General features: G+C 43.3%; 2 protein-coding genes across 3 annotated transcripts; both read right to left on the minus strand.

The window, feature by feature from the left end:
* Nucleotides 1–310: 310 nt before the first annotated feature.
* Nucleotides 311–12662, minus strand: LOC119134735 (semaphorin-3F-like). The gene is made up of 19 exons (XM_037271777.1): nucleotides 12185–12662; nucleotides 9870–9952; nucleotides 9643–9779; nucleotides 5124–5284; nucleotides 4048–4110; nucleotides 3849–3968; nucleotides 3585–3678; nucleotides 3390–3509; nucleotides 3117–3262; nucleotides 2750–2864; nucleotides 2606–2675; nucleotides 2334–2478; nucleotides 2041–2263; nucleotides 1763–1851; nucleotides 1643–1684; nucleotides 1404–1561; nucleotides 1270–1337; nucleotides 985–1112; nucleotides 311–688 (listed from the first exon to the last, which is right to left on the minus strand). The coding sequence occupies exons 3-19, from the start codon at nucleotides 9752–9754 to the stop codon at nucleotides 311–313; spliced, it is 2232 nt and encodes a 743-aa protein (XP_037127672.1). The 5' UTR covers nucleotides 9755–9779; nucleotides 9870–9952; nucleotides 12185–12662.
* Nucleotides 12663–18224: 5562 nt separating this feature from the next.
* tspy (testis specific protein Y-linked) lies at nucleotides 18225–24653 on the minus strand. Of its 2 annotated transcripts, XM_037279222.1 has the most exons (9): nucleotides 23476–23622; nucleotides 23264–23407; nucleotides 23078–23155; nucleotides 22664–22775; nucleotides 22173–22327; nucleotides 21719–21795; nucleotides 21115–21338; nucleotides 20611–20655; nucleotides 18225–20522 (listed from the first exon to the last, which is right to left on the minus strand). In XM_037279222.1, exons 1-9 carry the CDS (start codon nucleotides 23578–23580, stop codon nucleotides 20485–20487), a joined length of 978 nt encoding a protein of 325 aa, XP_037135117.1. In that variant the 5' UTR covers nucleotides 23581–23622; the 3' UTR covers nucleotides 18225–20484. The 2 variants fall into 2 exon arrangements, with proteins under 2 accessions (XP_037135117.1, XP_037135116.1); XM_037279221.1 differs by having other exon boundaries at nucleotides 23264–24653.
* Nucleotides 24654–25765: the final 1112 nt, after the last annotated feature.

Genomic DNA, 25765 nt, shown 5'->3' on the forward strand with positions numbered 1-25765 from the left:
CATAAGGAATATATTGTGGTTGGTCTGGAAGGTAACTTAATTACAAAAAAAACCACTCCGTTGTGACTATGTCCTGAAAATGAGAGCCGGACAAACAGGAGCGTTCAAAAGCTACACTGGAACCATTGGAATGCGCTCATTGGTGGGTGAGGTGTGCTATCCACAAAATGCCCGCTTGGCACAAGACAAAAACCACCAATATGGTATTCGACGGCGTCGGCCGTCAAACCAATGAAGGAGATGCACAAACAACATGCATGAACAACACCAATAAAAGTCCGACCAGGCCACCTCGGACGGCCGGCGCGCCCTAACCAAGTCCTTGCTCCTGGCCCTCCGTGTGCCGCCGGTTGGTGCGCTTGCGCTGTTGCTGTTTCAGACTGGACTGCTCCCAGTAGGACTGGCAATACTGGTTGATCAGTCTGATTTCAGGTGGGAAAGGTGTGGAGGCGGGGGACGATCGAGGGTAAGGTCGCGGGTCGAGAGTCTCGGGGTCGTCCTCGTCGTCGTCTCGGGCGCTGAGAGCCAAAACGATGTCCCGATCGAGGATGCGCAGCGCCACGCGGGCCACCGTGTGTTTGAAGTTGTTCTCGGTGGCCAGGCAGTGATAAAGCCCCGCGTCCGATCCATTGAGGGACTTGAGAAGGATGCCGTGGTTGGTCTTCAGGACATTGCCCACGCGGTTCAGCTGAAGATACCAAGAAAGAAAGAAACAGTGTCCACATTTCTTTCCCAATTCAGTCAAATACATTGATAGAAATATTAGAAAGCCGTGTTTTCTTCAATTTTCTGTTTGCTTGACTAATATTGCACAATATTCCACCGGCCTGGAAAATCCAGGCAATGACTTCATATACTGTAGGTAATTATTTTAAAAAAATCAGGGGGATGGAATCAATCACTCACAATTTTCCCTAATTGGAGCAGGGCTCTGTCTCGACCCCCTGCAAGTAGCGAGCAACTCCTTCAAGTGATGTTCCTTACCAATTTCCTTTTGCCATCTCTCTGGAAAAGCCACTTGACGGTTGCCTGAGGAGAGCGAGGCTGACACTCCAAAAAAGTGCTGCTCCCTTTCACACCAAACTGCACCGTTTCCCGCAGACGTTTCTCCACTGGAGGCACAAACAAACGGCATTGCAAACAATTAGAACCTTCCCACCTGACCTGGACCCTGGACTGGTTGCAAGCCGATGGTTGGACGTATTAAAAATTCTGTTCAACACGATTGAAATTTGAACTCAATGAACAACAAAACGAAAGGCAGCCAACCTTTGGCGTTAAAGCCTCGGCACTGCCTCAGAGGATCGCCGTGTTTGACATCCTGTCTTCTGCTCCTCCTGCAACAGATGACAAAACCCCCGTAAGTTGTGCCATGGCAATTTCGTCAGCATTCTACTCTGCACCTTTTGGTGGAAGGAGTAAAAGCCGAGCAGCTCTCCCCGTCCCAGGCGCAGTAAGGGTCTCGGGCCAGACAGCAATCGGAGCAGGCCCTGCCGTAGACGTCGCAGCGGTGCAGCGACACCTGCGTCAAACCCGCGTCCGACGACACGTACAGTTGTTGCTGCAAGACGCGAGACAAAACGTGTCAGAGGTAAGTAGCGGTGTCCTAACGCAGGTGTGAAACGCCACGACGCTTGCTTACTCGCTTAGAAGAGATCTTCATCGTTTTGACAGGAGCTCTGCTCTGTGAAGAAATTACGAAAAAAGAAAATTGAACGAGATGTAAATGCGCTCACGATAAAATGATGACGAGGAGACATACCCGGAAAACTTCCACTTCCTCTAGCGTTAGCTCCTCCATGCTGGTGGGGTCTTTGGGCAAAACGATGACCTTCTGGATGGTACCACGATCTGAAGTTACATAACGTAAAACAAACAAAAATATGTCTATTTGAAACAATCACAGAGCTTTTGAATGATTAATATTCACGCTGTATGCTGTTTTGGGAAAGCCTGGAGAGTATTAAAAATGCTATTTCATTCGCAGGTACATATGAAATGAATGTAGTGTCAAAGTTAAAAATGATGCATTTTCCTCACCGGTGCCCAGAAAGAGCACCTCGTAGCGGCCGTCCACGGCATCCACCTGATCCACCACCAGGGCCGTGAAGCGGTAGTCCACACCGGTCCTCACCACCAGGGGGCGGCGGTGGATGGGATAGACGGGCTGGTACATGAGTGGGTGAGCCCGGATGAAATTGACAGCCTCATCAGAGAAGCTCTTGGAGGAGCGGATCCCAGGGGTGAAGGTTCCGCCCGGGCACTGGGTGACAAAGAAGACATGCGCGTGAGTCTTTGTGTACTCGAGCGGAGCCAAGAGTGCTGCGACGCACCGTTCCCGGTCGTGGGTATGGAATCTTGCCGTTGTATTCCGTCCACTGGTAATTGTGGCCGTGCTTATGGGCAAAAGGCCCGTTGAAGACGTTGCGGATATCGGCCATGGAGTAGACGCAGACAGCAGAGCCCTTGAACACAGAGCTGGAACAAATTGGGAATGGAAAGACAAATAAACACATGGATTATATATTTGAATCAGAAATAAAAACCCAAATCAAGCCCAATGTGATTGTCGGGATGTAAAAATCAGAAGGTTGTGGCTTCTCACCCCGCGGTAGTGAAGAGTGCGAACACCATCGGGTTCCTTTCATCCTGCGTCGGCTGAATGAATACATCGCCTGCAAGGCCGAGCGTGCGCAAATCAATAAGAGAGAAGCTGCTGTTGAAATGCAATTTGTCACGGCCGCCTCACGTAGTTCATCAAATCGCGTCTCCACTCCATCATCGCCGATCACCGAGCAGATAAGACGAGCTTTGAGGAAGGTTGTCCAGCGGTTCACTAGGGATTTCTGGCCACCTTCGTCATTCTGGACACAGACCAAATGAGGTCGTGGTTCATTGTATCCAGTTCAGCACTTCATTTTACAAGATTAATGGCATAAAGTGGTGCCTTCACTTAAGAGCTTGGTCACGGAATGAATCAACTGAAGGAAGAAATAGAGAAGCTGAACTTTTCTGCCACCATCTAGCGCTGTTAAGTGGAATTTTTGCTCACAAGTCAAGACAGGCCACAGCTCGTGTCTCATCTAAGCGCAATTGTATTTTCATTTATTACTCACCAAACACACTCTGCCCACCCTGGCCAAGACGTTGGGACTCGCCCCTCCGCTCGAGTCTAAGCTCTTCTCGCGGAAAAAGAAGTAGAGCTTGTCGTCGTTGCTCTCTGCGCTGTCAGGGATCTGCTGGATCTGAACAAACACGGGCTCTGGAGGACAAAATCAATCAATCAATCAATCCGTCAAATAAGCAGGAAGACGATTGAGGCATGAACGAGACAGGAAGCGTGACTTGTAATCCACTACGTTTACCCGCTCACACCCTTCATTACTCACCGTTGAGCCATCTGGAATCGTACTGTTCCGTCCGGATGACACTTCTCCCTCCCATGGTCCTAAAAAGAGCCGCATCTGTGCTCATGAAGTCAATATGGACACCCGCATACAGATTACCATCTAAAATGGGAGGAGAAAACAATCAATCAAACAAGTTGTATGTGTTTCAGCCTGTTGATCGTGAAAGGCTCTTACGAATAAGAACTGCAACGTTCTCCTCTTTGGGATCGTAGGAACATTTTCCCTTCCCGGAGTCCACGTACCCGGGGACCAGTCGAAACAGGTAGTCCTGCGAAGACGGCAGAAAAATGGATGGCTGGAACGTCACAAGGGAGCACAGGAAAATCATAAACAAATCAGTGTCCCAGTTTGGACTCCTGAAATATTTATCAGGACAAAAGTTTCCAGGTCTGCCGCACGGAGATCTTATCGATGAATGTCATGTGTGAATATGTTCACCTCTGCCCTCCAGCCTCTGTTGATGAACGTGCAAATGGGTTGGTAAGCCCCCGTTCCACAGGTGTAGAGGTGGGTGCGGTTCCACGGCTCGATCAAGCGTACAAAGTTGGCGCATTCGCCCTGTACAACCAGGAATTTCAACATGCTTTTAACTTGCTCTTGATTTTGAAAGCAAGGAATGTAAATAACATGATCGCACCTGTCTTCCTTTTCCTGTCATCTGGCATTCGCCTTTCCTCTTTGCAGATGCTGGCCAGTGAATCTGGATTGAACACACAATAAATTATCAGCAGGTATAATAATCCAATATGGTCATTCATTACATATATAGTGATGAAAAAATATATAGCCAAAATAAAATTGCATTTACGTTCTGCAGTGACAATATGGAGAGTCAAAAAATTAAGTTCATTATTTTCACAGGGATGGGAAATAATGTTAAAGTTCGCAAGATTATTTTCAGTTTTAGCAACACCACATTCATGTGAAAGTGTTATTGAGTCATGGGAACAAAAGAGAATTTAAAAAAAAGAAAGAAAATGTGCTTTTGATTGCAACATCTGGTTTCACTTTTTCCCACATTGCTGACTGAATTGTTCATTCATTTTATGTACCTATATTTGACTTTTTTTTTGGGGGGGGGGCTTATGTTGTGTAACTGCTATGATCTCATTCTGTAGTAATTACGACTGCACATAATTCAACGCTTAAATCTAAATTAGTTGCATCGGTTTAGGTCACTCACAGGCAACGCTTAGAAAAAAAATAAAAAAAACAAAAATGAAAAGTGTGCCATTGGGGCAAAAACACTTGTGAGGAAAGGAATGCAGTTTGCGCTTGAATAACAATGAGGAGCAATTTAGGACTGTAATGCTGCCATGAACCCATGACTACAGGCAGCAATTACTTTTAATCTTGAACAGTACATTGTAGGATTTTTCAACATTATCCAATTAAAATCTCGAATCTGAAGTGCCTCAAGCTATCACACACTTCACTGACTTCTGTCAAAAAAAAGGAATGGAGTTTACCTGTTTCATATTAGTCAGTTGAAAGCAGATTTTACAGCTCATTAGCCTCTTAATAGGACAATTGTAATGTCATTTTTCCATCTGTGTAGATTCTCAGTCACCTCGGTGATGGTAGTAGTCTGCATAGCTTGAATGGAAGCAATCTTCTAATTTGTTGTATTTTAAATGTTTTCCCAAAAACATTCATTCTAAAAGCAAAGCTAAACATACACAAATCAATCAATGTGTGTGTGTGTGTGCGTACTATGAGCGGCTCTTTGTTGACATTGTGCATATCCAAAGCCACCAGGTACTCCCTGCTGCCCAGGTACAGGCGGCCCTGGTCCTGGTCCATCAAGAGGATTCGGTAGTCGCTGGTGTTGAAGGAGAAACTGAAGGGTCGCGCTGCCCGAGTGTCCATCAGTTCTGTGAAAGAAGTGTTGCTGTTACTCAATAATTAATCTAGAACTCAGCAGAACTTAATTACTTTAAAAATAACGTTGTTTTTTTTTCAAAGGGTGTAATACAAACTCAGACTACTGTTTGAGGCAATCGCACGTGGCGACACTTACTATGAATAATGAAAAGTAACATAAGTGCTACTGTTTATCCCAAGCAGGATCAGCAGGATTTATTTGAATAACTGAGCAAAGGTTGCTCAGTATAGTCCTAATGCCTCCAACATGTTCTATGACAGGCTTGAATGAACACAAAGTCGCTGCAACAACAGTCTTCTCACTTGTTCTCTGGGAAATGCATACAGCAGATGATTAAATATAACTCAACTCAGAGCGTTTTAAGAAACATATTTGCTTTTAGGATGTGAATAATTCATGTGTCCTGACTGTGTGATTGAGTCCCTTAAGGAACGCCGGTCAGCGTGGCAAATTCTTAAGATCAGGATTGTGCTCAGCCGAGCAGAACCTGTTAAGACACGCTGCTGGAAAATGGATTCAGCATTTTTCTTTCTTTTCCTGAACGCTCTCATTGAACAATTTTCATTTGCTGCGTGAGAAATGCACCCAAAATGCACAATTTAAAAAGGAACACAGAAACTGTACAGGAGTTTATGTCTCACACTAATATTCACTAATTCCACTTTAAATGCTAGCAGGTACGAGCTGAGTTTGAGTGTGAATGAGTCATTCTAAACATAGCCACATCCCCAGTTTTAATAGGGTGTGGACACTTGTGCAACCCCATTATTTCAGTTGTTTATATTTCTTAAATCTTTTTGTATATAACATTAACACCGGAAAAGGTTTTGAAATGATTTACCTTAGTTTATATTTTTTATACAGCAAAAATCCAGCATATGAACAGGGGTGTGTAGACTTTTGTAATCTTGTGTAATCACTGTCTGGTGACTCAGGTGTTGTTTGGGGGTGAAATAGAACATTTAAGAAAATAGTAAAAGACAGTTTGGGGGGGCTGAAATTGCTATTTTATTTTCTTGATTGTTGTTTTAGATTACCAGTAAGTGATCCATTAAGTTTGTCACCTTTGGGTATCCGTAGCAGGAAGATAATGACAATTATAAACCTGAATTGGATTTATATCATGCTTTTTCATAAAAGTCTCAACACAAAGCGCTCACAGTGGACGAATCGTGAATTATTCATACACTCACCCATTCATACTGTGGTGGTGCTAAACTATGTAAGTAGGTCTATTTTCCTGCTGAATGCAGTCCAGGCAGAGTTGCAAGGGTTACTTTTATTGACCACTCAGGTACACCACGTTACGATATTTCAATGTTGTCCATTACTTAAGAAGGGAAACAACACGGTCTTAAGTAAGTCTCTTTAACGCACATCTGTGGTCCGAGTTTAATATCGGCGCCATATACTTGCAGCATATCGGCCCCCGTTCAAGACAGCCGGCTTATGTCACGACAAATGGTCACAAACGAGCCTCCGAAGCTGGCTTACGGGGATTGAGGACTGCGCGCATATCTCTATTTACATCAAAGTATCCGCCCCCTTCCTTTGCGGGGGTCAAAATTAAACAGGATGTAGGCAAGGTGCGACCAAAATAGACCATGCAATCGGATCTCCGGGATGCCGTCTTTGAGGTAGACGAGGTAAACACAGGATGAACGACGTGGATTCATTCAAGGGCTTGAATGTGGGAACGCCACACCCCTATACACGTCTCTGAAAATAGCCAACAATGTCCTGCCATCATCGGGTAAACATCCAGAGAAGCCCTGACAGCATTCTGACACTGATAGGGAAACACTGGGAAGGACACACGATTCAAGTATGACGCTACAACCGGGTCATGCCGAGCTCTCGGATTACAAAAGAGAGCCGCTAAAGATGCGTTCGGACACAGCTCTCCGACTTCCATTACACGGCACGTTTTGCTCTCGAGCAACGCGGACTAATTCCGCCCCGCATGCCAATTGTTCAACAGACACAATAGAGGGAACAAGACATAGATTTCGGGCCTTTAGGCCCTCGGGGTGCCAGCTCAAGAGTCACATGGGCCCTTGCAGGCACCGCAACCTCCTCCGCGGGCGCCTGCGGGAACAAAGAGGCTTGCTGTGGCAAACAATGAACAATACATCCTCGGAGTCGCAGAAAATATTTGGTCGAAATCCAACTTTTCGCCTTTCTTGTTTGGTATTAGCGGGAAGGGTCAATGCGGTTTGGGAGTGTGGCTACCGAAGCTAATAAGTGAACTCCTCTCAGCTGTTGTGGACATGCCCTCGTGTGTGCTAGGTGGGGGCCATCTTAGCATTACAACGCAAGCTAGCTACTGCCTGCAAGCCTCCTAAGAACTGAAGTTTTCTTCCATTTAAGGCAACTACAGTTGTTGGAGTCTCAATTTACGAGCTTGAAAACATCAAAGTACTTCAAGACTGTAAAGTGAATTTCGAGACTTCTTTCGAAATACTTTAGAGCGAACCCCTATATACTCGCGATTTGGCACCTGCAGAATTCGCAGATTTTTTTATTCCATACCTGATGTTATGAGAAACCCACTTAAGCCCACACTTGAGGAATTGCAAAGTTCGATTGAACAAACACACAAGCACTCACATATAAGCTGTTTACCGAGAAGGAATTAGTGCTTGGAGGTCAAAACAAAAAACATAAGCGTTCAGATTTCTTATCAAAGAAGTTGAACTCAAAACAAGCCTCCAGCTGTTTGTCAAATCAGCTAATAAATCCTGCATTTAAGCATGACTCACTGTTAAAGCACCAGACTTAAGAATGTCATAAATCTCATTCCCGTAATTCTTATTTACCTTTACGAGGTGACGTGACGCGTGTGACTGAGTCAGATGAAATGAAAACATGTTAGTTAAAGGACAAAAAAGCTCCTACACTGCTTTGATGCCTGCAGTGTTCATATTGGAAGAGTCAGAAATCCTGTGGATGGCAGGCACACTGGTCTGCAGTTCTCGTTGTTGCCATGGCGACACCATATCCCCCCTTTTGTGATTAATAATGTTAGTTGACCAGCCAAGACATTTCGTGTCAAATGTCAAGTTAGTACTCGTGGTGGGAATCACAGAGTAACTCACAAGGGCACCCGACACTAAACACCAAGACCAGGCGTAAAACCCTAACATGGCTTGAAACCTTAATTTGAGACCTTAATCATGCAAAGAATTTAAGCCAAATGTCAAAACACTAACCATGCCTTGAAACGCTACATCCGATTTGAAACCTTAATCTGAAACCTTAATTTGGCATTGACAACCTGATTTGAAGCCATAACATTTGCTTGAAACCCTCGATTTCTACGAAACCCTGACTTAAAACCCCAACTTGGTCTTGTGGGTATAACCCAAATTTGATATCCTAACCTTTACATGAAGCCCTAATTTGAAACTCAAATTCTGTCTTGGAACCCTAATTTGAAACCAAAACTTTCACTTTAACCATAATTTTAAATGACGCCCTAACTCAGGCTTGATTTCTAACGCTAACCCTGGTCGACTGAAACTATGACCCAAGTAATTTATATTCAACATAAGCAAAGTAAACTAACCAAATGCTTATAAAATTATCCTACCCGATGAATCCTGTGGTCTGAGGTGTTTAGAGTGGATTTGTTCCAATAATAGGCTCCGAAACAAGTCATGTCGGCAATTTTGAAAACTAAAAGTGTTCAATATTTCCAAACAAAAATCTTAAGTGCACCGATTGAGAAACGGGAAAATTACCATAAACAAAAACAAACATACCCCTCCCAATGACGTTTTTGTTTAAAAGTGAGTTTCCCAGGTGGCAAAAGGGTATTTTCTAAAGCAAGTCTTTTTTTTTTTTTTTCGGCATTTTACCATTTGGAATCATTAAGGTAACACCAGTGCATATACGGGTCATATCCATGTCTGTTCTACCTCAGAGAACTTGTTTTGAGATCGGTGGTGGAACAGAATCTTAAGGTGTTGTTGGAAAAGACCACACAGAATACAATCAAAACAGTTAAATGCCAGATATTTTTTTATCTTCACGAGTGTGGTCCGTCACAGATGAACAAAATCTTTTAAGATTTGAAAAATCCTCATGTGCTGAATGGGTGTTATCGCGCCGGATGAAAAAAAAAAAGACAAATGTGACTTTCTGTGCGTGTGAGTTTCAGGGTGTGGACTGGCTGCCAGTAGAAAAACACACGTAATATCCACCTTTTGTTTCCACTTGTGCACCGTTTTGACATGTGGCAGGAAACACGCTCTTTATATACTGTACGCATAAAGAGGAAGCCAAGCCTGACTCGCACAGGTCTATGCAAGTGCAAAAAAAAGATGGCCAAGCGTTCCGGCTCACCTTTGAAGGAGAGGCGAACCCGTGGCGCCGACTGCTGCAGGCTCAGGCCTTTGTAAACACACAAGGCCACCAGGAGGAGTTGGGCTCCAGATGTTGTCATGGTAACAGGCATACAGGTAGCCCACACAGATCTAAATCTGGACAAAAAAAAAAGGACTGATTATTATAGAGTGCCCCATGAGGAATGAGAGACAGAAAAAGACGCACAGGCTCTCTCTTGCGCTCACTTTGAAGTCTCTGATCAGAAGTTTGGCCCGCAGCTTTCCAATAAGGCGAGATGCAGAGCGCAGTCCAAATCTTCACACCTGCGCTGGAAAATATGACAGCTCCATTATTTATTTAAAGAGTAAATGTAGTGAGGTGCATGTCAAGACTGCATAATTGTGGCTACAAGCACGGACGGATTGGTGGGAAACGCAAGTTCTGCAGCGTACACTTGAGATACGGACTGAATTTGCCTCGACACCACGCTCGGATCTCTGTCCATCTTTCCCCATTGAATGGAAATGCCATTCATCCACTCTTCGGGAAAAGCAAAATTATTTGTAATGTGTTCTTTAGTAAAAAAAAATAGCACTCAAAAATACTGCAATGTTATAGTAATATCTAGAGCTGTAACTAATAATTGTTTCAATAATCTGTCAATTAATTTAATGTAATATCATAAATAAATTAAATTGGATTTGATTTCCATTCCATTATTAAAAAAACACACAATTACAAATTGACGATGCGAAAAATATATTAAGACTAATTTAAGGTGTAGCCTGGCTTTGGCCCAAAGAAAGAAAGAAATACTTCAGTGTCCATTGACATTGTCCTGCTCCTTCTGGTGTGCCCTCCTTAACCACCAGGGGCAGTATAATAGAGACGTATAAAATAAACTCTACAAGCTTCAGTAAGATACGTTATTTTTCACAGAGAATAAAGAATATCTGCTATCGTTTGATCGTCTGCTCCAAGGTTTATGTTCAAAGATCTATTTCTTCATAACACTGCTACTATTGATGCAAGTTGTAGTCTGCCTTTTCCTCTATGTATTTGCATGAAGCTAGCAATTTTAAGGTAAAGTTGTTCTCAATACACATGTAATTTTCTTTCTTTAATATTCAGTTTGCTAACCAGTGAACTTCAACTGAAACTAAGTCGTCCATGTGTTCTTCCCTTTGACTCATCGCGGTTCCGACTCATCAGCGCAGACGGCTACGAGCTGACGTGGCACAGAGGTGACAGTTCAAAGACACCGGGAGCCCCCGCACCGACTATTTCTGACACTTTCGGGGTGTTGAAACCAAGACCTTAACTCAGGCATTCATTATGCAGCTGCACTTTGCCGGAGAGTATCCCATCTAAATTATGAATACTAAAAGCTGAGTCCATTAAATTGTCTCCCTGTTTGCTGGGCCGATAAGCCATCCCGCGGGCATCTCTTGCTCTCGTCAAATCCGTGGGGCCGAGACAACAGCTTTTGGCAAACGTTTAACGACAATTATAATCATACAAATAAAATTTAAAGCACCCGCACGAGCATGACAATGGTTAGGCACTAAGCCCAGATGCAAATAGTGTAGAGTAATTGACAATATTGATAGTTTAAACAGCAAATGATACCTTATGATGCTAGAACACAGGTGATTTGACGATAGAAAAACAATGCACCAGAAGTTTTAGGATTTTGCTGTATGCTACCACTTCACAAAATGTAAAAATATCAATTACTTTCCATTTCGATATATCATGACATTTTTGTTCCAACACCGGACCATTTTGTAAAGCTATGTTCTATGTTGGCCTGCCAAGATATTTCTTCACATGAAAATGGTCAGTTCTGCTAAAAATGGGTAACGTCACACATATGGCTCAAAGCATGTGTCTAAACAGTTATGGATTGATTTGATGATTGCTTTCAATTGAAATCAATTAACTGTGACACCTCCACAGTAATGACTCAGAAAGGTACAACTTTGGTTAGGATTCAGCTATTGACTCGATTGATTGATCCACTATGGGTAAAAGTCATGACTGAATGAACTCCTGCTACCATGCCTATGTCTCATGAAGCTAATAATAATATTCCAGGCAATGATGTGACGTGAAAAACACAGTGTAATCACCATTTCAAAAGGACCTTCAGGAAACAAACTATAAATAAAAATGTCTCACGACTTATCCATCTGGATTTCCACGGAAATGCGTGCACAAACAGCTTTTGGAACATCTCATGAAGAAAAAATATCTAGCTAGTCGCTTATGGGGGGCCTCCATAGTGGGGGGCTGTGGTTTTGACAGCTGGGTGTTAACTACAGGACAGATTGGGGCCATCTCTAGTAATAATATACCATAGTGAGGTTTGGAGATCCATCTAATCATTAGAGGACGAGCTCTGGCCACACATGGGCGCAGTCTACCTGTCAAGTCTAGAAATAGGAAACCCATCCAGCAAAAATGTTAAGTCGCTCACCACACAAACGCGCGCGCGCGCGCGCACGCACACACACAGTAACCAAACGCTGGTTAAAAGTTGAACCCAAAAAACTCCTACCTTTGATCTCCACGATCCAAAAGTTTGTCACAGCCACATTCCCCCAGACGTCATTCCAGGGAGCAATAAAATAAAATAAAATCACAGCACGTGAGGAAATAATCCTTTTTTATATTCTTGGCAGAAAAAAAAAAACCTCTAACAAAAACAAACAATTAAGTAGAAAAGCGAGCCGACTTGGTCCACATTGACGGAATAAAATCCTTTTGGCCAACTTTAGGAAGCCTTCCGCGTGATGATGTGACTCCACGTCACGCTTGTGGACGAGAAAGACTTGTGTGAGTGGAAATAGGGCGAACAAGTGCAGGTGTTGGTATTGAAAGTGTGTGTGAGTGAGTGTATGGTGAGTCCCGCTGTCTTCTCCCTTCTGTTGTGCCTGCCAGCCAGCCTGCCTCAGCCTTCCCTTTCGTGGTGGACCCAACCTCCCTCCCGGTGCAGCATATGGGTCGGATTAACCCCGTACGTCCCTGCTGCAGCTGCACTTGAACGCACCACTGGTTATGCCTCCTGCAAAAAAATGTCGCTTCAACACTTGTCTCTTGGAAAAGTTAATAATTTATAGTGGGGGCTGCTGTTTTATATTCATGCATGGCTGTTCTTTGACTGACGCACTTCGTGGTCACCATTACGTGTTCTAGCTTGGTCGGGGGGAACAAAAAAGAAAGAAAGAAAAAATATAAAAAGAATTCCCAGGATTCCACAGTGGCTGGCCCCTGCGTGCATGACAACAGTGACAAAAGAAGGCTGGATAAGGGTGAAGGCTGGATGTCCATCTTTGTTAAAAGAGCTTGATTGAAAAGCAGGCGTTATACATTCTGAAACGTCTAAACTAAAAAAAAATACTGAGGGTATGACCAAGTCAAAATCAGAAATGGTTCATCCTTTTGTGATAGCCACTGCAACATTATGCACATTAGCAGTTTGAATAATAATAAGTATTATTATTATCATCATTAATAATAATAATCATAATAATAGTGCACATATACAATATGTCAATAGTGGTTTGCATTTGTTGTTAGCATAAAGCGAAAAAGATCTTTTTAAGGCAAAGGGGTGTGGCTGGTTGAAATATAAAACATGTAATTGTCTAGTTTAATGTGTTTTTGTTTTGGATGAATTGACATATGTTTGCCAAACTGCCACTTATTTTAAATTGAGTTGAATTGAGTTTATTGCTACCATACGATGTATAAAATCTTCTTTACAAAGATAAATATTCAATGATTTAAGAACAATGAATAAAGTTATTTTATAATTTTTATACACTATTAACCAGAAAGTACACACAAGTACCAGAAAATATACATAAATGCTTGGAACTGTTGTGCAATTAATTTAAAAGGCACAATCATTGGTCAATTAGAAAATTACACAAATAAAATCTATTAATTAAAGGGTACAGAGATGAGAAAGTTGTTTTAAGGTTATGGTTATACATTTTTTTGTAATACCAGATACAGTCTGGCATTTATTTTATAGAACGCACAAATGGGGAAATATCTATTATATGCGTTGAATTGAGTAACACAGGGTTAGGATGTATAAGTTAAAAAAAATTGGGGGCATTTTCTGAAGAATAGTGGTTTTGGAAGTAAGAACATATGAAAAGTTAAACGCGAAATTTACCTAAATAAATATTTGAAAACTATTATTAAATGCAATTGTGTTGTCAGACTGCTATTCCACTGTGCTCAGTATGGTTTTTCTGCAGGGGGCTGTAGCACTGTGTAGCACACAAAGAAAATAGAATAAACACATGAGGTAATGAGGTGTGTCAGGTTGGAAAATGTCAATAAGGCAAGGGGCAGTTCTTACAGGCAAACCATAAAAAAAGAGGAAAAAAAAAGCTTTAACTTTTGAAATCCACACCTGATGATTTTGACCGATCCGCACAAAGACTATGCAAGCAGTGGCCTTGTCTCCTGTTGGCTTCCAGCCACTCGTGACGTGGACACGCAGTTAAGATGGGTCCAGGCCAGGATCATTGCTTCAGTCCTTTTCCAGCTGAGGAAATGAGTCACGGATGTGTGCTGACTTCAGGTTTCCTCTCAACTTTAGCTCCCAATACTTCTTGTGTGATTGTGCCAGCCTTTGACGGTCAAAGATCCTGTAAAGTGAATTTAGAGATTTATTTGAAGTTACTTAAAATGTGAAAATACTCATGTAGTATAGTGTTAAAACATTTTTCCAGCCTATCAGTTTTCTCTATTTTCTTTAGGCATGGCTAAAACAGAGCTTGAGTACATGGCATAAGTACTCACACCCCAACTAAGTAAGAATTTAAGCTCCTTTATCGGGATCAGTGGTTATCTGGCGCAGATGCGACCTGCAATTAGCCTACACCCTCAAGTGGTCTGGCCTGGTCTCTTTAGAGTGCCTCATTGTAAGCCACAAGTGCTCACGCATCATGGAGAAATGGCGTAAAAGTGAGGAGGGATGGGTGTTGGAATTAAAAAAAAAAAATGCAACTTGCCAGACAGAGTGTGACCTTGTGCTGGCGTAGCCGTTTAGGGTCAGACTGGACAGCCAGACTTTTCGGCTGGCACGCTACAGTGGAAAAGGGTTTAGGGTTTAGGCTTTAGGCAGGCATTGCCGCGTGAGAGAGCCTCACATGTCATATCTTTCTTTCACTTTTGGGGGACTCAAAATATTTGCGCTGGTGAGGAATGAAAATTGACCTAAAAGGTCCCATATGATGAATGGACTTTGCCTTCTTGTCATTTATCCCTGTAGGCCGAGTTCAAGCTGCAGCTGGATCCCGCACCACCAGACCCATCAATCACCAGAAGCACATTTTTGTCCCCTTAAGCGAAAACAACAAAAACATATTTGACCTGCTGACACTCAATTTTGAATTGACAAATTGCCAAGTGTCTGCACATGCCCAACGCAGCAGAGAGGCAACAAGTACACAAATGCATGTTGGGAAAGCGCGGTGACCCTGAGAGAAAATCACTGTGTTGAAAAAATGTGCTGGCCTGTTTTCTATCACAACAAACATGACAGAGCTATCCCCTTGCCTCTAATTATTATCCAACGTGTAACAAAACATCATCGTGAAAAATACAAGAGCAGGTGTTTGCCCGTGTCCCCGGACTTAGCACACCAGCAATTACAAAAGTAGGGCAAGGTTTTTAACATGTGGATGAGGGGCGCACACACGACACATTCTCGGCCGCTCTCCTCATATCGTACGCTGAAGCCGAGCTGATTCGTTTTGCAGAAAAAGTATGCATATCCCCCCCAGCCCCCCTCCCGAGATGGAGCTGTGTTCAAGGCTCCATATGTCCACGGGGCCCGCTGCCATCTGCCTTCGACACTAGACTGTAAAATGTAAAATGCTTCCAGGAGAAGCGACAGCTGTTGAAGAGGTGCACCATACAAATAATGACAGGTTAGAAGAAGCTGCTTACTGTACATGAAAAGGATGATTGGGAGGATGCTCGCTGGCCCAAAGCAAATTAAATCTGTCAGCATGCTTGCAGAATTGAGCCACGCCAATGTACATTTACACCCAAGGTGAAACTCCGCTTCGCCTCCCGTTTCTTGCGGGCTAATATGAATGCCTCTGCTTCATTTGCACCACGCTAAAAGAGAAGAAAAATAATAATAATATAATAAATAAATAAATAATGCAACATGTGTGCACACTCTGGGATGTGGCTGTTTTTAGAATCAACGAATCACATTATGACGTGTTGAATGGGGCACGATAAATGGAAGGTAACTATAGTCAGCTTTTCCAAACATTTTGTATTCCCAGAAAAAAACGGAACATTTTATGAACACTTTATTATTCAGAATTGTTTGCAGCTCAATCCAACTGACCAAACAACAAAAGACATAATGTGTCTACTCTTGAAATTACCTGTGTTGAATTGGAACTATTGGAATGAATTGACTTAAGCAAAGAAAATTATTCATGGAAAAGTCCAAATGCACCCCCCCAAAAAAAAAAAAACCCATGAAATATTAAAATGCACCTGTGTATATTTGGACAATGTCGAGGTAGAATTCATTGTCGGATGCATGGGGGAAGGGTAAAAGGTAAGAAAAATGCTGCAATCTGTTCCATTCTGTGTGCACTCGCGTGTGATTGGTGGAGGGGCTGGGCAGGGGTGTGTGTGCGTGGGGTAGCATTCATCTGTCTGGTGTGATCGTCGGTAACTGGGCCCAGGCGCGAGCATGCACTCGGCGATCTCCCAGATAAGAGTCATCCATCTGCTGTGTGTAAGCGACGGGGTCCAGACGGCTCCTCTTATCATTGCACTCATCCATTTCCCTCTCCTATTCCCGCCCTCCACCCACCTCTTTCATCACCTAGCCTGCAATGCTTCTTTTTAGGTTGATTACATGACAAGCACACAATTGGGAAAACATACAATCCGTGCTGCAAATCTGTAAATACATCTAGAAAAAAAATAAGACCAGGCCGAAGGGGCCCCCAAGAAACTCCGGCTTGTACAGTATCAACGACAAAACAGCGACACTATTGCAATTTATCGTGAAAGCCCCGCCCCGTATAGGGGCCCCTTATCGCTGTTACCGGCTGGTGGCTGTAGAAGGGGCCTCCGGAGACGGCTCATACACTCTATGTCGATATCAATGACACAATCTGCATGAGAGTAAGATGGAAGCTTGTGTTAGCAAATTTATCTTCAAAGTTAGATGAGACATAGAAATGATGTCGGCGATCTCGAGCGCTGGAATGTGGTACCTTATCAACTGCATCGAAGAGGAGCTACTGTGAATGTCTACCTTCAAATGAGTTGTTTGTACGTACATCCCAGGTGACAAGTGCGTCACAAGTCAGACGATGCAGAAAAGCAAAATAACTGAAAAGACTAATTCATCCAACACTGCTATCAACTGAAACTGACGTCAGAGCTTTGTCGGCTCGCATTGCGAACTTCACGAGATCAACCTGTGAGAAAACAGGGGAGCTGTGATGTTGGCAATTCGAGCTCGAGGGGGGGACAAGAGGATTTGTGTGCAGGGGTAGCACTAACAGGAATGGTTCTACTCAGGAATCCATTTAGGGAAAAGGTCAACTTTTTTTTTTTTCCCCATCATCGTCTCAGCAAAGCTACCGAAGCCCAATTAACAGGTCAGAGCAAGGCTGTGCCTGCTACGGGTGCACCCACGAGTGATTGACAGTCCATCAATTGCTTCTTCTGTCTCAGGTACTTCACTCAACACTGATGCAGCAGGCTTCTAACAAAGAAACGGTGGGTCGCAAATGGCCCCCTGGCCGTACTTTGGACACCCCTGATTTAGGCTGTTGTTATTGCTCCAGAGCAAAAAGCACATCTGGACAAATTTTGCCCAAATCGATCTTGTGAAAGAACTAAGCCTGTTATTAATTTATAATCATGAAATGTGGTTGCTTTGTGGTGGACAGTTGATCAAAGTGGAAGCAAAATACCTTATTCCACATGGGATCATTTCGCATAGCGTAATGCGTTTGCAACATTAGTATTAATAGTATGTGCCCATCGTAGGCCGCATACCCTGAGTGCTGCCGGGCCTCCAGCAGGACAGGTTTTTGCGAGTGGAATATTTATAGCTGTGCATTAAAAGTGGAATCAAGGGTTTAAGTGTGCCATTGCAACACTGCTGCCGTTCCTTTGTCTGGGCCTGTCCAAAAATGCCTCGCTGGGAGCTATTTACAGTGGCAGCTCGAAAATGGGAGTGATATCACATGCACCAGCAGTGAAATCCATTAAAGTGTCACTCTGTTGCTCTTGTTTGATCTCTCAAGAGTTGCAAGGGTGACTTAAATGTCAAAGTCAGGTAGGAAGTCATTTATTTCAAGTACGACAAAAAAAATCACAACTGTATTATGGGTTACTAGATTATCATGAAGAATTTAAACCTGAAATACTTTTATCAAAGTCAGACGTGCTATGGAACGCATTTATTCCAATAAATTCAACAGACAGGTGACCAACAATAGCATACTGCCATCTTGTGGCGACAAATAAAACAACGGTCAGGTGGCAAGTGCAAGTATATACAGATGAAGAACACAGCCAACTGCAAAGTGAAACAACTTCCTACTTTATTAGGTTAAACGGTGGACATCTCATCCCAAACGAAATGAAAAATAACCAAAGCAACAAAAGGATACAATGTTCTACAAAAGCACACAAGGTACACCGCAAGAGGGGGATTTCAAAATAGTGATGTGAACACAAACTGATGCAATGTTAATGAATTCAAGATGCTCATGATTAAATGCCTATTGGCGAACTACTGCTGTCAGTGTTGCACAACATTGCCGCCATTCTGAAGTGCCAGTCATTTATATTGAGACAAGATCATTTCAGTGGTGCCTTCAGATACAAGTGACGTAATTTGGGAGTCTTTCTCCTCTGCAAAGAACGACTAATACTACTGAGTGCTTTTTTTTTTTAATGTAATAGCATTATACTGGCCTCGGTTGAAGAGTCATACACATAAGTAGCTGCAATGAATTAGGGGAGGCTAAAATAGTCCACTGGCTTTTCTAGTCATTTCAACGGGAAAATGAACATTTCCAGTTACACGCATGGTAACGGCATTAATTAAGCTCGTACCGCAAGGCACCACTGGCATCGAGCAGAATCCTCATACCCCAAACCATCACTGTTCAGGAAACCTCCTGAAAATTCTAATTTGTTGAGCCATTAACATTGCATTGGCAAAAAGAGCAAAATCTTAATTTGTTTTGTAAATCATTTGTGAAAGTAACCCATGCACATGATGACAGAGCATTAGAATAGATTTGCAAAAAAAAAAAAAAAAAAAACTACATTAAACGTGTGGGATTTTTCTAATGTCAAATATGTGCTTTGGCACAATTGAGGTCAAGAAACGCCATGCTGTTATTGTTCACTTGCCACACTGTGCTTCTTTTTCGGATTTATATACAGTTGACAGTTCCTGGATGTAACATTTTGGGCGCGTTAACTTGGTCTGAGTCTTTTCAAATATACCAATTCACCATGAAATCACACAATCTTCCGGGTAATCTGAGTCTTTTAAAATATACTAATTCACCATGAAATCACACAATCTTCCGAGTAATCTCAAGCGTTCTCCAGCGGCCGGAGGTGGTCAAACACTCCCATGGAATTTGACCAAGGCAGAGCCATTGGGAAAACAAGGTAAAAAGGCTTGAATGATGATTTTGGCCACCTTCTCTACTGCCATCATGTGGTGTCAATCAAAAAAGAAAAACTTTACATGAGGCAAACCGCTGTTGGGGATATCTGATGCCAGCTGTAATTTACATTTCAACAAGTTAATCAATTCAATAATAGATTCAGTGGAAATACAGATGAGGATTGGGGGACTGGCTAATTCATTTAGGAGAGGAAATTAAAAGGAAAAAAAAAGCCCCGCTGATCTCTCCAAGTCAGCGGTATCACTCAATTCCTGTCACCTGGAAGCATCTTGCCATTTTTTGTTTACATTGACAAACATTGAGAATTGTTCTATGGATAAGCATTTCAAATCAATAAAACAGTACAAGAGAAGAGATTTCAAATGCAGCACAACTTGGGTGACAAAGGGCTGCACAATGACCGGGGAAGAACAAACAAAAATACATAATTGTGCCACCCAAATATCTGAATGCTGATGCTATCATCCTCATAAGTGTGCCACAATGTCCAAAAATGTCAAATTCCACAAAAAAAAAAAGAAACTTTACACAATATGTTAAAGCTGATGTCAATCTACTAAAGACAAAATTCCACATACACTGATCAAACTACACAACAACTGTGGCAGTATGTGCCATGTTTGCTGCATTGCCATGTCGAGGAGTAGTTGGGGTGGGGGGGTCTTTAAGCTTTCGAAAACAATATATGCTTCTTTTGACTACAGAAGAGTAGACATTTTTGTCCTCACAGCCCCAAATTGAGTAATCGAGTGTGGGCCCATCCCTGAGAACACATTTTGGTTGAGTTCTAAGCGCTCCTGAAATGTGGTCAATATAGTCAAATGCATCACAAGAGGAAGAACAGCCAAAGGTAAAACACTACTCCCCATGACTGCGAGATTCTCGTCATTTGTTTGCTTTGCTAAAAGTCGGCAGCCGAAAATGTTTTCCAAAAGCAATTTTTTTGTACAGTGTACTTTTCTAGAAAATGATAAGTAACCTTCCCTTGGCTTTATTAAGTTAACCCTGATTTAAAAAGCATCTATAGATCATATTTTTGTACATTACAAAAATATGACATTTTGTGCATAACATAACTAACATCCAAAAGATGCTGGGGCATACCCGCTATCATTCCTAACTTCCTTTTTCAGGCCGCCTCATCCTCCTGCTCGCTGTCGTCCGAGCCTGCCGCGTAAAAGACATACTGTCAGTGTTTTACTGCACTTTGCATATGAAAGCCTCAAATATTCAGACAACAGATCACCTGACTTACCGTCAATAACTATTTCTCCACTTTCACCTTCTTCCTGGCTCTCATCTGAGGAGAAGACAGTTCTTAGTGTTGATCAAAAACAGAGAGCATTCATTCAGGGTTCCTACAGCTTAAGGTAAGTTCGATTGAAGACTTTTTTTTAATTCCATTTTAGATTAATTTTAACTTCCTGGTTTTCTCAGTGTCCCATGTTGTCCAACATTGCTCGAGTCTATAAATGACATGCATCTACAACGAATTGACAAATAATCAATTACCAAATTAATTGACACTCATTTTGATGATCGAATTCAACTGGGGGTGGCATTTAACAACTCAAATCCTCTTATTTGATTGTTACAGTTAAAACATAAGATGATTTTTTTTTATTTTGAAATATTATTTTTGAACCTCATCTATAAATGACCCAGCCCATCGGTCCAATGAAAAAAATCAAACGAGGCCCTTGAGCTCTTAAGTTTGCTGCTCTAGCGCGAGTACATCATAAATCAATAAGTAACCAACCTGCACTCAGCAGTCCTTCCTCCTCTTCTTCCTCCTCCTCCTCCTCTTCCTCCTCTCCTTCTCCTCCTTGTTCTTCTTCTCCTTCTTGTTTTTCCTGCTCCCCTTCCTCCCCAGCACTGCGGACAGGTTCCGCCTCAGCAGTTTCTTCGTCTGAGTCGGAGATTACTACACAGTCGTAGCCATTGTCATTGCCACTGCGATCTGCTGTGGTGCCGTCGCCATCACTAGAGGACGGACAAAGTGGTCAGGTTGATGCACCAGCCCCCAAAAAACAGAAACAAAGCAACAAACAAACAAAAAACACTAAATGGCATAAGGAGATGAGCCAGGATTTCCAAACCATAAAGCGCGGCGTGTGTACCAAGAATTCCAAACCAGGGTGCCTTGAAAGATTGGTTGGCCGTACTTTCACTTATTTTATTTACTACAATGAATATGTATCTTTATTCTACTGCTAGATTGAAATAGCGGATCCTCCGGTTACCGCTCTACTTATTGATCCACGACCACCCAAACTATTGTGAACGCATACTGTGTCCTTTAAAAAGACTCATACGGCAGTATATCCAGGACGTTTACAATAAACACTGTGAATACGACCTACCTGCCGTTCTCTCTGGGCTGCCAGAGTGGCGTGAGGTAGTACCTCAAAGGGTCCCTGTAAAGGTCGTCCTTCAGGATCTGGACAACAAACAGATCAGTGAAAAGGTTAAGACAAGTCAACTTCCTGAATTAGATACAATTTCAGTGCCATGTTATCGTTTCACATTGATACCTAAATGAAATCTAAATGAGACAAAATTTAGATGAGATTATTGGAGCAATGTTTGGATACAATGGTTTTTGTTTCTCTCTCTCTCTGATATCGTGCCAATCAATACTTTTAAAACTTAAAATACCGCCACACAGAAGCGATTTGTTTACCTGTCCATCTATGGCATTTCCAATTACATTATGTAGCAAACTTATTTTTGTGTTTTCTTTAGTTTGACAGTGGTAGAGTTTGCGCGCCCAACCCTACAAATGTTACGGGCTCGCTCGCCATCAGCTGTACGTACCTGCGCAACATCATCTTGCGCGGGGTTGCTGTGGTCATCAAACCAGCTGAAAAAGGTCTGGTAGACACCGTGTGACATCTTCCTGGGTTCGCTATGCGCTGTCAATTTGTGACCGTGATTCCACAGGATGGTGTTGGACATGGACGTTGCAGTTGCTGCAAAGAGGACATTTTTTTTGTTAGAGCACATAAAACTAACAACAAAAGCATCAAGGAGAAGGGACACAACCCTTTATATGTTATTTAAATAAACATATTTCTCCATCTAATGATTGCATCAGTGATCGGTTAGTGTTTTTTTTTTTAATTAACTGATTGGGCCCAAAACTCATGATTGCGTTGTCAGCGTCAAGCTTACTCAATACCTCTGTGACATTGTCAATCAACCCTGAACATCCTCCATTCTGTATTGCATCATGTTCCAGCATGCTGGCGTACCTAATTTTATTATGTGCCCAGTGAAAGCAAAAACAGCCCTGTGTTTATTTGTACCTCCCAGTCCGATGTGCAGCTCTTTCATGATGATGGTGTTCTGGAAGTATGGGTTCCGTCTGAAGTGGAAGCGAATCTGGAAACCCACTTTGTGGTTCTTCAACGTGTCAATCTGATGGAGGTGACGTGTATGAAAGTCGTTAGAACACTACGCCAGTTAGTCCCAACCACTTTGCCACTTGGGAAATGACCTAATTAGGCTGAAAACTGCAGTTTACTACATAATAAGAATTGAATGCAAATGTACTGCACGTCAATTAAAAGTTAAAAATATGTCAACTGTCAAATTCATTTCTTTGTGTCAGAGAAAAAAAAAAGTAAAACAGAATTTTGACTCTTTCTCCACAAATATCCTGGGCCCATCAAAGCAAAATAAGCTTGTCGTGGCGAAACCGTCGCGAGTGTATCGCTTACTTCAAGATCAGTCATGTAGCTGAGAGCATCCTCATCTGTCTCGTCAATGTGAGCCGAGAGGTGCGGGTGGTTCAGTAGCTGGCGCCTCAGAGTCAAGGTAAAGCATAAACATGTTTACTTGGTTTAGGCATTCACTCAGCGTTGAGCATGCAAGGAGATGGGGAAAGATCTCAAATGGAAGGATACAGCCGTCACCCAGAAGCCGGGGATAGTTTTTGTGATGGCGCGACGTTGATCGAGGTGAGGCCGGCGCATGCGGCCAATCTTCAGCTCCAGGCGCTGGTGGAACCAGGTGCTTTTCTTCTCGATAGCTTCCAGTTTCATCTGTACCTGCGCCAGGAGAGCCACTGACTGTCTCATCTTGGGAGCCATCTTAACAGACACAATGGCGCACTCACCATCCTCATTGTCCTCGTTCTCAGACGGGAAAGAGGAACTTGGTGCGGAAGAAGATCCAGACATGGATTCGTCACCTTCACCTGCGTTTGCGGTATCATCCGCATCTTCTTTGTCTGTGCTGCGCAGGCACGTGGAGCTGTCTGCAGCAGCTGCCCGTGTTTTAGAATGAGCTCTGAGGATCTGATGGTCCCCACGGTGATTGACTTTGCTCCCCTGCTTGGCGTGTTTGGCTCTTTTAGACGAGCACGGAGTCTCTCGGCTGTTTTCGCCGTCTCCACCTGTGAGGCTGGCGAGTGCTTCGGCAGCTGCTATGGCTGCCGGGTCCGAATCAGACTGGTCCATAAGATTGCAAGGATCGACTCCTGTGCATGCATCTGCATCGTTCTTCGCCTCAGCATATCTGTGCGCCTTGGATGACTGGGTTTCCTTGGATTGGTGCTCATCAGAATTGGAGGTGTTGACAGGTGCAGAAGCGGGACTGTGTGCAGTTTGCGAAGTTTCTGCTTCCTCTTCATGCTTAGAATGTCTCTCTTGCCCAGCGGCTTCGGTGCTCTCCCCGTTTTTGAATCTCTCCGAGGCATCCCGCACTTCATTACACGCGTCATCCGCTTTCGAGGACTTGTTGGGAATAGAACCTCCCTCATCCCGATCCGGTGACGGACACCTTTTCCTCGATTCGGAGTTGGCGCTCTGCTTGCTATCCGTCAATTCACTCATGCTGGCGAGCTAGCCAAAAGAGCTACCAGGCTAGGTAGCCCGCGAACACGATGACGAGAAATTTCAACGGACCCACTCACACTCGATTCAACACGCTGGATAAGCGTCGTTGGTAGCGCGATTGTATGAGACAACTCTTGACGGAATTCACATCCTTTATAACGACTGAGTAGGATGCAGGTTGGTCGTGGCCTCCAGGAAACGACAGGAAGTAGCCGTTAGATGCTAACGCTAGTTAGCGCGACGTTACCCATGTCGTGTATCCTCGCAGTCGGGGCGACTCATTTCCGCAAAAAGGCAAGTCGAGCAAGACGAAGGACGATCAAACGAACTGCATCGTGTCGCTATCCTATAGTTGCGACGTGAAAAGAGCGTTCTTTGTGTTAGTTTGTGTTAGCTAAATCCTTTATCTTACGATCCGCGTTATCCAAAGGAATAACAATGTTCCGATTGGCTGTAGAACGTCGCGGTTAAAGCTCTCGACCAATAGGATTCAACAGTGTGTTTACTGGGCAATAACTGCGACCAAGTTGGGATGGTGTGTTCAGGGTGATGAGCTGTGTTGCTTTTACGCCAAACATATCGTTTTGCATTGTGGCCAAAAAGTTCGATTTTGGTTTCATCTGACCAGAGCACCTTCTTCCACATGTTTGGTGTGTCTCCCAGGTGGCAAACTTTAAACGAGACTTTTTACGGATCTCTTTGGCCACTCTTCCATAAAGGCCAGATTTGTGCAGTGCACGACTGATTGTTGTCCTATGGACAGACTCTCCCACCTCAGCTGTAGTTATCTGCAGTTCATCCAGAGTGATCATGGGCCTCTTGGCTGCATCTCTGATCAGTCTTCTCCTTGTTTGAGATGAAAGTTTGGAGGGACGGCCGGGTCTTGGTAGATTTGCAGTGGTCTGGTACTCCTTCCATTTCAACATAATTGCTTGCACAGTGCTCCTTGAGATGTTTAAAGCTTGGGAAATATTTTTGTATCCAAATCCGGCTTTAAACTTCTCCACAACAGTATCTCGGACCTGCCTGGTGTGTTCCTCTGTCTTCATGGTTCTCTCTGCGCTTTAAACAGAACTCTGAGACTATCAAAGAGCAGGTGCATTTATACGGAGACTTGATTACACACAGGTGCATTCTATTCAGAGGCGTAGCCAAGCCGGGGCGAGCCGGGGCGGCGAGCCGGGGCGGCGCCCCGGTTAGGACTCCCTGCGCCCCGGTTGAAAAAAATCGAGCTTTTTCGATTCTTCATTTTCATGCCATTTTTTTCTTTCGGTCTTGCGCGAATGTGCTTGCGCTATTCTATGTGCGCGATGTTATCCATTCACCGTTTGCCTCCTGGACCCGGATGTTGTTTTAGCGATCAGCGAACGGCGTGGGTGATGTTCGATTTTTTTTCCTATGGGCGTGCGCCCCTACTGGAAAAATTCCTGGCTACGCCTCTGATTCTATTTATCATCATCAGTCATTTAGGACAACATTGGATCATTCAAAGATCCTCACTGAACTTCTGGAGTGAGTTTGCTGCACTGAAAGTAAAGGAGCCGAATAATATTGTTAATATAGTATAGA

Source organism: Syngnathus acus, chromosome 2 (assembly GCF_901709675.1).
Source record: "Syngnathus acus chromosome 2, fSynAcu1.2, whole genome shotgun sequence".
Taxonomy (NCBI): Eukaryota; Metazoa; Chordata; class Actinopteri; order Syngnathiformes; family Syngnathidae; genus Syngnathus; species Syngnathus acus.